The sequence below is a fragment of the Pollachius pollachius genome, assembly GCF_949987615.1.
Source record: "Pollachius pollachius genome assembly, chromosome: 6".
NCBI classification, from domain to species: Eukaryota; Metazoa; Chordata; class Actinopteri; order Gadiformes; family Gadidae; genus Pollachius; species Pollachius pollachius.
In genome coordinates, this window is record NC_136939.1 from 22,228,290 (window position 1) to 22,242,972 (window position 14,683).

General features: G+C 50.4%; 1 protein-coding gene across 2 annotated transcripts in view; it reads right to left on the bottom strand.

Moving 5' to 3' along the window:
- The window catches only part of shroom1 (shroom family member 1), a 34,028-nt gene that overhangs the window by 4,255 nt on the left and 15,090 nt on the right, over nt 1–14,683 (bottom strand). Inside the window, exons 2-8 of one of the 2 annotated variants that reach the window (XM_079737916.1) lie at nt 7,037–9,929; nt 6,759–6,942; nt 6,482–6,534; nt 5,276–5,929; nt 4,498–5,094; nt 3,550–3,646; nt 2,092–2,364 (exon numbers count right to left, since the gene is read on the bottom strand). In XM_079737916.1, the coding sequence (XP_079594042.1) occupies nt 2,092–2,364; nt 3,550–3,646; nt 4,498–5,094; nt 5,276–5,929; nt 6,482–6,534; nt 6,759–6,942; nt 7,037–9,723 (4,545 nt within the window). In that variant the 5' untranslated portion in view covers nt 9,724–9,929. Of the gene's footprint in view, nt 1–2,091; nt 2,365–3,549; nt 3,647–4,497; nt 5,095–5,275; nt 5,933–6,481; nt 6,535–6,758; nt 6,943–7,036; nt 9,930–14,683 lie in introns of both variants that reach the window. The other variant, XM_079737915.1, reaches the window with a different exon arrangement.

The following is a 14,683-nucleotide window of genomic DNA, read 5'->3' on the forward strand; positions in this document are numbered from 1 at the left end:
CATACGTCTGTCTCTCTGGATGGATGTTTGTAGACATACATTCAAGGGTAAAGATTGCTGAATCAAAGTGTGTGCTAAGAGTTTACACAAGAAGATGAACATGATGTCTCATTTAAATGAGCTACTGGGATTAACTCTAAGTGACCTACGACTTAAGCACTGGACACTTGCCAGTGATGTTTACAGTTTAGAATGTGGCTCCCATTGATATCGAAGAGAGAAAATGCTTTCTGACTAATTCATGAAATGTGATATGGGGTGAATAGCCAAACTAATTATGTGCAAATCTTCCCTCAGGTCTAATTGCTGGGAGAAAAAATTGAAATAACAAGCAAACAATAAAGGATGGTAGAATGCAAGAAATCACTTTTTGCTATTTAATCTCTTAATTTAAGGGAAAAGAGTCAGTTTTACAACAGTTTCAACGCTGAAACTGAAGCCAACACAAGGAAAGAAAAACATTGACTGGAAGTTAAGTAAGTTGGATGTTCAGCATGTTGGACGTTGTATTCAACGAGTAGCATGTTGGATGTGTTAAGGATGTTGGATGTATTCAGCATGTTAGATGTTCTTTTCAACATGTAGCGTGTTGGATGGATTCAGCATGTGGGTTGTATTCAACCTGTTGGATGCATTCAGCCGGTTGGATGCATTCAGCCTGTTGGATGCATTCAGCCTGTTGGATGCCCTCAGCGTGTTGGATGCCCTCAGCGTGTTGGATGCCCTCAGCCTGTTGGATGCCCTCAGCTTGTTGGATGCATTCAGCGTGTTGGACGCCTTCAGCCTGTTGGATGCATTCAGCGTGTTGGATGTCCTCAGCCTGTTGAATGCCCTCAGCGTGTTGGATTCCCTCAGCGTGTTGGATGCCCTCAGCGTGTTGGATGCCCTCAGCCTGTTGGATGCACTCAGCCTGTTGGATGCCCTCAGCCTGTTGGATGCACTCAGCGTGTTGGATGCCCTCAGCGTGTTGGATGCCCTCAGCGTGTTGGATGCCCTCAGCGTGTTGGATGCCCTCAGCCTGTTGGATGCACTCAGCCTGTTGGATGCCCTCAGCCTGTTGGATGCACTCAGCCTGTTGGATGCCCTCAGCGTGTTAGATGCCCTCAGCGTGTTGGATGCATTCAGCGTGTTGGATGCCCTCAGCCTGTTAGATGCCCTCAGCCTGTTGGATGCCCTCAGCCTGTTGGATGCCCTCAGCGTGTTGGATGCATTCAGCGTGTTGGATGCCCTCAGCCTGTTAGATGCCCTCAGCGTGTTGGATGCCCTCAGCGTGTTGGATGCATTCAGCGTGTTGGATGCCCTCAGCCTGTTGGATGCCCTCAGCCTGTTGGATTCCCTCCGCGTGTTGGATGCCCTCAGCCTGTTGGATGCCCTCAGCGTGTTGGATTCCCTCAGCCTGTTGGATGCCCTCAGCCTGTTGGATGCCCTCAGCCTGTTAGATGCCCTCAGCGTGTTGGATGCATTCAGCGTGTTGGATGCCCTCAGCCTGTTGGATGCCCTCAGCGTGTTGGATGCCCTCAGCGTGTTGGATGCCCTCAGCGTGTTGGATGCCCTCAGCCTGTTGGATGCCAGCCTGTTGGATGCCCTCAGCGTGTTAGATGCCCTCAGCGTGTTGGATGCATTCAGCGTGTTGGATGCCCTCAGCCTGTTAGATGCCCTCAGCCTGTTGGATGCCCTCAGCCTGTTGGATGCCCTCAGCGTGTTGGATGCATTCAGCGTGTTGGATGCCCTCAGCCTGTTAGATGCCCTCAGCGTGTTGGATGCCCTCAGCGTGTTGGATGCATTCAGCGTGTTGGATGCCCTCAGCCTGTTGGATGCCCTCAGCCTGTTGGATGCCCTCCGCGTGTTGGATGCCCTCAGCCTGTTGGATGCCCTCAGCGTGTTGGATTCCCTCAGCCTGTTGGATGCCCTCAGCGTGTTGGATGCCCTCAGCGTGTTGGATGCCCTCAGTGTGTTGGATGCCCTCAGCGTGTTGGATGCCCTCAGCGTGTTGGATGCCCTCAGCGTGTTGGATGCCCCCAGCGTGTTGGATGCCCCCAGCCTGCTCAACGCCCTCAGCGTGCGGCTCCTGTGCCGCGCCCCGGGGCCTACCTTCTCCTCTGCGTCGGTGTGCTGGTCCACGGTGCTCAGGGCGTTCTGCACGCGGGCCAGCCGGGCCGAGAGGCAGAGCAGCAGGCTGACCACGCGCTGCAGGTCCCCGACGAAGAGGCTGTAGCGCTCCGCCTCCAGGGGCAGGCAGCGCTGCCGGACCAGCGCCAGCACCGCCTCCCCGCGCACCGCGTTCTCCTGGACCTCCGCCTGCAGGGGCCCGCGCTCCGCCTCCAGGCCCCGCAGGCGCTCCTCTGCGTAGGACACCAGGACGCGCTGCCAACGCACACACACACGGGGGGAGGGGGAGAGGTTTAGACATGGGGTCGGAGCTGTGGGAGGTCTCCTGGGGGCCTGTGAATCCCACAGGAGGCATTGTAATTCACTATTCTGTCTTAATTCACTATTCTGTCTGTTCTAGCGTGTTGCGGTGACTGGACTGGATGCCTGGACTCTCCTCATGGTCAACCGGCCAGCACCACATCACCATTTTTGTGCATGTATTTACCTGTATGTCAATTATGGCACCCATTGCACTCCTGACCATCCCTGGAAGAAGGATCCCCCACTATGCGTTTCTTCTCAAGATTTCTTCCTTGCTAATTTCAAGGGAGTTTTTTCTTGCCCTTGTGGGGGCTTGGGTAAAGGGGGGTGTCATAAATATTTGACTTGTTAAGCCCTTTGAGACTGTAATGGTGATTAAGGGCTATACAAATAAAATTGAATTGAATTTAATTGAATTGAATTGTGGCCTCAGGAGGCAGAGCAGGGAGGCTGGTAACTGGAAGGTTGCTGGTTCGATCCCCGGCTCCTCCTCGCCGAGCGTCGAGGTGTCCCTGGGCAAAAACCTCCCCTTGACTGCTCCTGACCAGCTGGCTGTCGCGTTGCATGGAGGATGCCCCTCCGTCGGGGTGTGAATGTGTGCATTGGTGGGTGAATGTTTATATGGGTGAAATATTATAAAGTGCTCTGAGTGGCCAATGGTTAGGAAAGCACTTTATACATGCAGACTATTCATTAATTCACAGGCTATACAAATACAAATGACTGGGTATGAATAGGCTGGTTGATCAACACATTTCGCCTGTCTCTAGGTCATTACTCTGTGAACCTGATAGCTTATTGAATACATTCAGTATGTCCAGGAGATGGCCAGAAGAGGCAGCGTTTCGGCCTTATTCACCTAGTGGCCTTCGCAGCTCCATCTTGGATCTAGATGCTAGCTAGCGCTTGAAACCAAGATGGCGGCTAGGTGAAGGAACCCAATTGTGAGTGAATATTACATTTATAGTACAGAGTACAGAAGACAGTATGAATATGGAAAACACCCCTGAAATTATTTTTTTCCCAAATGCACGGCCAACCTTTACAGCTAAGCCTTAAGTGTAAATGTATTTCCTTAATCCAAATGCTGAAGAGACGAGGAAAGAAAGAAAAGACTATTCTAATAGCTAAATTCACCTTCTTCTCAGTGATGTTCGCCTGGACCTGTGGATCTGAACTTGGAACAGGGTTGTCGTCTTCGTCAAAAGCAGATAAGGGCTGGACATCCGCAGCACTGGAAACAGAGAGGAATATGCTGTGTTGTGCAAACTACCACTGAGTCAACACAATCATTACATTCACTGCTGCATCAGGATGGCTATTCATTTTTTTTTACACAATTGTATTATTGATAGACAATACATGCAGGGACATATTGTTCAAAATCTAACTCTAAACCCCTTTCTGGACCTGCTTCAAGACAAGCAGAATAATGTAATAGAATGTTTGCGCCTGCACAATTGCACACTGTGTGTTTTGCTCCATTAAAACAACATGATTATAATGTTTTTTCAGGCCACGCTACACATATGAACAGGATTCCGTGGCTTGTGCTTTGGGCTCAACACAATGCTTGTGCTTGTTCCACGATACACAGACACATCAGGGGGCTCTGCTGCTAGCCATTTGGTCATCTATAGACAGTCAGCTGGTAGACAGTATCATTTAATATGAAGAAAGGCCTCCTACTATGTGTGTAAACCTTGTCATAAAAACACGTCACAAAAACAAAATCTTTTCTTTGTGAGGAAAGTCAAGCTGTCAGGTATGTCCACTCTCCACGTTCCGTCATGGATCCGCTAAATGTGTATACAATGTTTACGTGTACATACACTGTATGTATCAAACAAAACAAAGAACCGATTGATTTATTAACCACCACGTTGAGGGGTTCCAGAATTACCGGGAGATCAATATGGGGGACGATATATATTTACCGTCTCTGTGAGGCCTGTATATGGGGAATCCACTAGAGATAATGGGAAATGTATGGATTTAACGACCCCAGCAATACAAACAACAGTCGACTCTGTCGTCACTATGACGACCCCGACCCCGGTCGGCCTTGTGCGCTTGAGCCCCTACCTCTGCGCCGGACCCCTCTGCCCCTGTTTCTTCTTGTAGTGCTCCTCCATCAGCAGGGTGTCCTCCGACAGCAGCTGCTCCATCAGCATCAGCGCCGTCTTGCGGTCGGCCAGCGGGTACAGGGCCTTGGCCAGCGCCGGGTCCGCCTTCGCCACCGCCGCCACCAGCTCCGTCCAGCCCGGCTTCGCCACGGGGGTCTGCCCCGAGGTCTCCGTCGCCCCCCGCCCCTCCTCCTCCTCCTCCTCCTCCTCCTCCTCCGGTGTCGGCTCTCCTTCTGGGTCCGGTGTGCCCGTGGTCTCGGGGCGGGCCTCCACGCCCACGGCGGGAACGGGTGGGGCTTCGGACGCGCCGTGGGGGGGAGGTTGAGGGGCTGCAGCGCTCGGCGCTGGGGAACCCAGGCTGGGGGAGTCGGGGCAGGACTCAAACACGTCGTCGCTGAGTGGGGAGTCGTGGCTCTCGTCGCCGACCCCAGGAGGAAGGAGAGGAGGTGACGGCAGCTCGTCCTCCTGGTTGGGATCAGGGGGCGGGGCTACAACTCGGGGTTCATCCAATGGCCACGCTTGGTGTGACGCAGACCCACCGGTCGACTTTCTGTCTCTGGGGAAAGGGAAGCTGATTAGGGGACCAGGATTGATGTTGAGGGGATTGGATGTTTTTACATATTTTAGTTTACCGGACCCACGCGTATACCGGTACTCACTTAATAACTAACATTCGAGTTTAGAATAAAGATGATGATGTATCATAAATAGTCATTACTATTAATAGTTATTATTACCTGGACCCAGGCTTGCTCTCTTTTGGAGACTTCGCCTGACTGAGCATGGATAGGCTGGCCGGGGTCGATTTGATGCCCCGTTCTCTGCTCTCCAGTCCGCTTGGTGACCGGGGGTCAGAGGGTTCACTGCCAGGTACACTGAGCCTTCCTTCGTCCCGGACAGACCCATGCGAGCTAGGAGTGCCCGAGGGAATTCTGTACCGAGAAAAGTTGCCGGAGGCCGGGGAGTCGGATCTACTCAAGCTCTTGGCTTCTGCATGTGCCGCAGGCCGGCTCTCCTCCTCAGCCCCCAGCTGTGAGTTTGAACTTGCCTTGGACGGGGTTCTCCTGTGGGTCCATTTTTGTGGCCGGGTCCTTTCCAGGCCAAGGGTCTCCATGCTCTGCCTTGCTTGCTCCAGACCCTGAAGATGGGCCATCGTGTCTGGTCGTCCATCATCCAAGACAGAGGGCAGGCTCCTGTTCTCCCTTCCTGATCTGACTGCGGGATCCCGTAACTGCTCGAGCTGTTCAGAGCTCTTGCTCAGCACCGGAGGTTTGGAGCTCCTCGTTGTTCCCAGCTCCTCCATGGACTTCCCCCTCTGGGCGACCACGCGGACCTGCTGCTGGACCTCCCAGGCTGCCGGCCTGGCCTCCTCAGTCGCACGCCCCGGCTCACTTCTGTCATTCATTCCCAACAGGTCACTGGTTAGAACCCAGGGTGGTGCATTCAACAGCTGACCACTACTCCCTTTCCACCTATTATCATTCAACTCAATTTAGGCATTTTATTTTTCTTCCATTTACCTTTTTAATGTCTTATTTTATCCACTATACCACTGGTTTTATTAATTTTGTGTTCATGTGTATATGAGTATGTATAAAGCATGTATGTGTATATACATCTATTTCTAACTTATTTTCTTAAATAATTTGTCTTTAATGTATGTATGTGTCTTTGCGTACCATGAAAAGCAATTAAAATCAAATGTATTTGCATATTATTTTTGTATAAATGATCACAGAAGATGCTATGAAATGCACTACTGGTTAAACACTTGTACGACAATTTAACCTTATAATGAGAGAAGGAGTGCTTCTCCTTTTAAATGATGGGTCCGATCTAGAAGAAAAGAATGCTGGCTAAACTGGCTTTACTGGGACGCATTGCAAATCAAGTGGAGATGTGTAGCTTATACATCTGACTTTGTCTGGCAAACCGCTGCATACCTCTGGGTTTCCATAGCATCAGCCGGAGATGAATCATCCTCTGGGCCATGTGCCTGCAGAACCAACAAGAGCAATGAAGAAGCAAACCAGAGACTCTGTAGTCACTTTGAATCCTATAGCACTGCGATGCAGCAAGGGAAGCTGTGTCTAATGTATGATAATGTAACATGGTATGTCTGTTGATTTAAAACTGATACATTATATATGTGGAAGAATCAATTCACGGGCCCACCAAAACCGGCCTGTTTAGTTCGTCTAAACTTATTTGGGGTTTTACCTGAAATGCATAAGGTGTGGATCTAGACCGGTTCCTGGAGAGGTCTGCGGGTTCTGTCTGGCTCAACAAGCTCTCCACAGAGGCAGACTTTCCTTGAGCACTCTGGCACTCCTTCATGCTGGGTTGGCCACTACCTTGGAACAATCCAGAGTGAGCTTGCTGATCGGAGAAAAACTGGGCATATCTGTTTGGACAAAAAAACAAATTGAATAGAAACCTTAATTCTACAAAGTTACCATCATGACAATACATCATGGTCAACTTTTTCTTTCCCTCACCTGATGGAACTGCTGGAAGAATCAAGGATGCGGCCTGCCGAATGCGGCCTGCTGAGTTTCGTCTTGAACCCCTGACCGCCTGTGCTTGCAGGGGACTTGGCAACCGACCCAACTGGCTTCTCCCCAACAGAGTGCCTCTGTCTGGGGGGAGGTGGTAATTGAGGCCCAGGCTGCTGGGGCTCGGCAGCCTTGTGGCCCGTCTTGCGTTCAACATACTCCACCAGCGCTTTGTGCTGAAGGTTCTTGAGGTTTGTCTTTGAGAGACTGGAAGCAGAAAAGGCTCGGCCTCGTATCTCAAAGATCTTCCTCCTGGCTGCAACAAACCCTTGCTCTCCATGCTGTCCTGGTTCCTGTGTTGTGAGACATTCAGTTGAGATGAAGCGTCCCAATTCATTTCCAAGGGAACTGCAAGATGAATGGTATGTGGAGTCACCCAGCTGATGAAGCTTCTCAGGTTCAGAGAAGCACATCTTCTTCTGCTCTTGAGTCAGACGTTTCCTGCAGCCAATACGAGCCACTTGGGGCTGTGCCACATTCAAAGGTCTTCCATTTTCCCTTTGACCTTCTTCATCCTTCTCTTCCTCCATAACCTCTTTTTTGATGCTCCCTATCTCCATCTCCCCTGATGTTATTGACGGGGTCAGAGTTTCTGTTGACGTCTCGGAGTCCTGTGAAGCACTGAAATGATGCATTACCGACGGCCGCAGCTGAAGTCTTTTCTCATTGATCCGGTGGGGCAAGGACAGCTGGAGGTCCTTGCGTTTGAACGAAGTCTCCCTCAAGACTTTAGACTGGGCGTCCTTGAGCTGTTCCTTGTAGTATTTCTTAAATGAGTCATCCAGCATGTTGCAGGCATTCAAAATAACATCCCCACCACCTTCTGCAACGGCTTCGATCGGAAGAGATCTCTCCTTGCTGCGTGTATTAATGTCATTTTGACAAGCTTTGTTAAAGGTTGTTTCTTCGCATTTTACATTGTTAAAAGCGGCCTTTTTGGGCTTTAGCGCAGCCCTGCTGGCACCGGTCAGATGGTAGAGAAGTGGAGTGGTTTCCTTGTTGATTCTTTCACTCGCTACATCCCCTAGTGGTTGTCTTCTACCTTTCTTTGCCAGATCTTCTCTCTTGCGAAAGTTGAACTGGTCATTGCTTATCAATTTAGCGCCCCCTTTTGCTGGCGTTTGATTTCCTTTGAGGGTGTGACTTTCCTCTGGGCCACAGAAGAAGATGGGGTTGTTAGCTGTGTGACGGCCCATCTCCTGACATTGTATCAAGTGCATCTGTTCTAATGAGTCAAACGCGTGGGAGGGCTGTGTTGTCATTGGATAAGGTCCATTGAACGTTGTACTCAGGTTCTCATCCTGGCTCTCGAACACAGAGTCCTGCTCCTGAGACATTGGAGGGTAAACTGGCATCTTATCTGAAAGTGCTTCCGTGGATTTGTAAGGCCTGTGCTGGTTGGGCCTGAAGAAATTGTCCATGGTGCTGTGGCATCTTTCCTTCTCCCTGAGAGTGAACGTCTCCACCACGGTGGAGCTCTCGCTTCCTGCCTCAGAGGCACATGACGACACAGAGAGTTTTCTTCCACCGGTTCCTGTCTGTCTACCTGTTACAAAATAAAACTGTCCCTTATGCTGGCTGCTGCTGCTGCTGGCGGTCAAGTTCTGGCCGATACCGCTCGGGCTTGAAGACCTGTCTGGCTCTGGGACCAGACTCTGGGAACTCTCTTTGGCGGAGTGCGCCCTTTTGCGATAGCGATCAAAATGATTGCTTCCTTTGTTTGTTATATCACTACTCCTGGTCCGCTGTCTGTTCTTTTGATTCTCCATTTGGTTGGTGCCCTGAGCTGGTGGTTTGTTAAGGAGGCTTGCTGATATTTGCTGCTGCCCCAATTTGCTCTGATGGGCAGGGACAATGTGTTCCAAGTTTGAGAAATTGACCACGTCGTGGCGTTGAGGTGGAGGCCGGTAGCTGGGAGGCTGATGAGACAGCGGCGGTTCTTGCTGTGTTTCCTGCCAGCCCCCATAGACTAGGTCCGGGTTGCGGGGCTCTGGATCAGCTGTGTCGTTTGATTTGAGAGCGTCTTGAGGCAGGGTTGACGGCTGGAAGTGACTGAAGGGCGTTTGCTGCGTCCGTGTGCGTAGTGGCTGAGGTTGGGGTTTAGTACCCTGATGGTGACCTCGGCTGTTCTCTAGGTTCCTCGTGGCTACTAGGCTATCCAGGCGTGCGGGCGGAGGTGGAGGAGGTTGATGGGAAATGGGAGGATTAGGGGAGGCAGTCAGTTTGCTGTCGGCGTGACATCTATCGTGTCCGTTTTGCCGCCGGTTGTTGATGCTGCGATGCTGCTGAGAGATGGCCTCCACAGAGTGATACAGCTGGTCCATGGTCCTTGTCTCGGACTGGTGAGCCTGGCAGGGTTGGTACACCGCTTTCACATACTTCAGATCGGTGTAGTGGTTAAAGGCGCTGGGCTGCAGGTCATCCTGGAGGAAGGGTGATGGGTAGTCTGGAACGGTGGAGCCGCCGGAGAAGGAGCTGTAGGCGGAGTCACCCTTCCCGTGCTGATGGTGGGGGAGCTGGTCTGCAATGCTGCTGGTGGACTTTGCTGGAGAGAGCCGGCTGATTGGCAGGCTTAAAGGGTGCAAGTCCAAGTTGCTCATTCTCTCAAAGCGAAGGCCAAAGGAATCCATGGAGGACTGCTGTGGAAGGCAGGGCCTGAAGCTTATGTTTTGCTCGCAGGTGTCTATTTAGTGTAGTCTAGTTTGTGCTTCAGCAAGTGTGTTTGCGGTTCAAGGGAACACCTCAGCGACAGAATGAGCGATTAAGGTCATTTTCTCCTCTCCATGTGGCTGATTCAAAGCCCCTTTAAAAGGGACATCTCACTGTTCAGTTGAGCCTGGGTATGGGGAAACACAAAAATAACCATTACTTCCATGTTGTTATGGGTTAGCAGGGCAGGGATACGGATAGGATTTGTCAACATCTCTAAATAGCAATAGAAAAACTACACGGGCACAACACACAGAAACTTCCTAAATGATAAATTCGGTGCTTTTGCACGTCTGTGTAACATTGGGCGTTGAGGGCATCAGTGTATTTTCCCAAAGGGAGAGCGATGCACTCAAACATCAAAGAAGTGAGCAAAAACACATTCTCAGGCTACAGAGTTTTGTCCAATGTAAACTGATTATGGTGATCTGTATGTGAATGTGTGCACTGTTGCGGATGAAAGCTTCCACAACTATGCAAGAAGAGTCTTCAATCAAAAAGGAAAAAATTGTAAATGTATACTATATCAGCAAAGATGTGTGTTTTAAGTGTGTTACATTGTTTTGTAACCACTTCCTTGAATTGAAACACATTGATTTACACTCTAATTCTGGATCTGGCTGGTATACTCTTAACCTATTCAAACAAAGGACATTGCTATGAGTTCAACTTGTGTTTCCTGCCAATTAGTAGAGCATAAATGAAGGGATTTCTTTTACAATGATTATGAGGGCTCCGATCCCATTGTATTTTCTACTCTACCAACAATGGCTCTGATGGCATTGTAGTGATCCCCTTCTACTACTCATGTGGTATGGTAATGAGACCATTATTGTTGGGGGGGGGGGGGGGGGGTTCATGAATACTATTTACCATTTCTGATACTTCAATCAAATGAAGTAAGGTAAAGTATCTGAGACTCAGTCTGTTCATGATTGTAAATCCTCACACAGAGAAGCAAATAAAAGCACAATTTTGTTTGAAGCTTGCCGGTCATTACAAGCGTGAGGACCGGACATGATATCCTTCTAGTTGGACTCTGCGGGGCCAGGCTGGTGAACCACTTGATGATGGAACCTGTCTGGAGGCATCTGTCCAAGCCCTCTCATTAGTAGCCTTGGGCTTTCCTGAGCACATTGTCAAACAATGTCAGCACAAAAATGTCTGGAATTCCATATGGAGCTTGTGGAGACGTTGGAGGGTTAAGCCATGTGACAGTTGTTAGAATGGATTATACCCCATAGCGGTGAGAAGGTGGACAACTTGAGCCACATTCTTCACATTGTGCTCTCAAAGCTTTGTTTTCTTCTCTTTTGGTTGTAGGTGTAGGTGTAACAAGGGAGAAACCGATACGTTCAACTGTAGCTGTCGAATCTAGGTCAGAATTCAAGTGGTATTTACCCCAGGAGGACGCTAACATTATCTCTTATTTGAACAGACACTCATGTTAGACTGTGACCTAGCGTGTTGTATTAGCTCAACTGCACAATAATATTCTCCCCCCCTCCTCCCTCCTCCCCCCAAAGCACGAAAACACTCAAATACTCAAAATGCTACACTATCTAAAGATGCTATCGGAGGATTATCCAATCCCCATTGACTACCCGTCTGTAAATGAACACAGACCTGTTGCCCTGGCACCTTTCAGGACCAGCAGAATAATGGAGGGTCCATGTGTTTCTTGGTGGCCCCCCTGAACGTGCTTTGAACCCATTTATGTGTGTGTGTGTGTGTGTGTGTGCGTGTGCCTGTGCATGTGCACGCATATGTGTGCGTGCGGTTGGTTTCCAGGTCTACCCTCATTGACGAGCGAGCGAGCGAGAGCGAGAGAGAGAGAGAGAGAGAGAGAGAGTTGGTCGCTCCCAACAGCGGGCCACTGAAGTGGAAGTGATGGAGAGGACAGCAAGTGACAAAATTTACAAAGAGGAGGAGTAGGGGACACAACCGAGAAATGCCCTCTTCCACTCACACAGACATGCAGATACACAAACACACACACACAGACACACACGCACACACACAAACACACACACACACACAAAAAACAACAACGAAAGGTGGAGACGTGAGCTTGAGACACAGAAAGAGACAGAGAATGGTCAAGCGGTGAATACACCGACAGCTCAGGACAGGAGGAGTGGCCGATAGCGGTGAGACTTTTGACGACTACCAAACCGAACCTGACAGAGACAGGAGCAAACGCATCAATGAATACCATTCCAAAAAGAACTCACCGCTGGACACCTTCGCAAACAACATGTCCCCTTTTAAGTTTTAATCCAGGACAATCCATCCTCCCTGTCTGTCCCCGGCAGCAGCAGAGTGTAAGGGGACCAGAGCCAGTAACCCGGAGAAGCACAAGATTACACACAAGACTTCCAACTCTCTCCAGCCCCTATACCTCCCCCCCCACACACACACACACACACACACACACACACACACACACACACACACACACACACACACCACCCTATGCCCCAGGACCCCGGGCCGCACCAACGGAGGCTGCTGATTGGCCGGCCTGCTGACGTCCGGGCTCTGCGGCGAGCACAATGAGTGCAGCGAAGGGAATGTCTCGCGGGGTACGCAGGACGGGCTGCTAGCACCGCCGGACGCCCCAAAACAACAGAGAGAAAGGGGGGGGGGGGAGCGAGGTCAGAGAGACAGAGAAAGAGAGAGAGTGCTGGGCAGGGGGGGGGGAGGTAAAGGGTAGAGAGAAAGAGAGAAGGAGGGAGAGAGAGAGACGGAGGGGGGAGAGGGAGAGCAAGAGAGAGAGGGCAGTGAGGGGGGAATGCAGAGCGAGAGAGAGAGAGAGAGAGAGAGATACAGAGAGAGAGACAGAGAGAGAGAGAGAGAGAGAGAGATACGGAGAGAGAGAGAGAGAGAGAGAGAGAGAGACGGAGGGGGGGAGAGGGAGAGCAAGAGAGAGAGGGCAGTGAGGGGGGAATGCAGAGCGAGAGAGAGAGAGACAGATACAGAGAGAGAGAGAGAGAGAGAGAGAGAGAGAGATACGGAGAGAGAGAGAGAGAGATACAGAGAGAGAGAGAGAGAGAGAGAGAGTGAGAGAGAGAGAGAGAGAGGGAGAGAGAGAGAGAGAGAGAGAGATACGGAGAGAGGGAGAGAGAGAGAGAGAGAGAGAGAGAGAGAGAGACAGAGAGAGAGAGAGAGAGAGAGAGGGATACGGAGAGAGGGAGAGAGAGAGAGGGAGACTTGCATTCCTGGCTGGCTTCAAAGACAGAACACAGCCCGGGTGCCCATTCATTCCCAGGGCCGTCCCATGGAGACGGGCCAGGGCAGCGGGAGGGTGGGGGGCCGGACAGGGGGTGGGCGAGCTGGAAGGATGGGTGCGTGGGTGACCTCCCGCCCTCCCATCAAAAAACACTGACAAAGACTAATACCCCCAACAGCCCCCCCTCCAAAGTCAGCTACACACACACACACACACACACACATACTCTATTTACTAAAACCATTATAGGCTCGCCGTCTAACCACTTTCCCCTCAGACTTGAAGCATGAGGAAGACATGAGGAACAGAGAGATGAATTGACTGATATGGCTGCTACTTGTGACATAAACACAAAGATTAGAAGAAGATGCAAGGAAGTTATACTTCTTTGACTTTGAAAGGTATTACATGGTTCACATTGATTTGAAGAAATGGAAGGAATACTTTAAAGTTTGTTTTAGTCCAAATTTGATCAAATTTAGTGTAAAATAGAATCTGTAATTGACTCTCCAGGTGAATTCGTCACATACGTTGAGTGTGCGCTAGTCTTTTAGTTGTTGAGAGTTGATTCTGGCTCCCGACGCTGCACACGCTCATTGTTGCCATGTCCATCATGAACTTAACCCTACCGCCCCATGCACCGGAGCGGGCTAGCTGCTAGCTCTGGTGAATGGCATTTTGAGTTGTCATTAGCTCCCTGACAGCACTGCTAGTGCTGCTCGGAGAGGGCGTGGCCCCGTCGCCATGGCTGCGGCTGTCAGCTCGGTGACTGGCTGCCATCTCCACATGGCTGGATGAGGTCCCTCTCACGTGCGGCGGCAACATACGCAGGAGCATACGCAGGCTTAAGTATTTCACACAGTTAAGAGTGATCCAGTAATGGCCCACTGCTTATTGAAATAACCCAACGCTGCTCCGACGTCAAATTTGTTTTGCTTTTCAAAGGCAATCTTTTAAGTCCATAACCTTTGGTCAATATTTAAGCAAATACTTTCAGACATTCAAGATAATGTTACCGTTAAACAAAAGGCTGAGCACAACTTCCTCGCCTCGCAACGATGCCACCCAGAGCCTATCATGGACCAATGGAAGAGCAAACAAATGACAGCCAAACCCCCTAAGAGCCAGAAGAATGTAAAGTCAATGTCTTAGTACGAGAGCACGATCACTCAGAGTAGGTGTCGGGCGAGGACTCAACGTTACTGGAGGAAGACTGGAATTTTAAGACCTGTGAACGGAGAGAGTGAGAGAGAGTGAGAGTGAGAGTGAGAGTGGGAGAGACAGAGAGAGAGAGAGCGAGGGAGAGGGAGAGAGAGAGGGAGGGAGAGGGAGAAGGAGAGGGAGATGGAGAGAGAGAGGGAGAGGGAGAGAGAGAGGGAGAGGGAGAGAGAGAGAGAGAGAGAACAAGCAAATTAGATTGACAATAAGACGGAAGGAATTCAAAGAACCCCGCAGAAGGGGAGGAAGGTTTGAGACCTCTCAGGTGCCTGTGTGTTTGAGCTTGACCTTTGTTCTCCAGCCTTGAGACTGATCCTGAGACAACATCAATTCCCAGACCAGGAAACCAGAACCCTATAAAGCAGATAACAGAAGCCCAGAAAGAGAGGTGATGTAGTAAAACAGGGGGTCACCTTGACCGAGAGCCACAG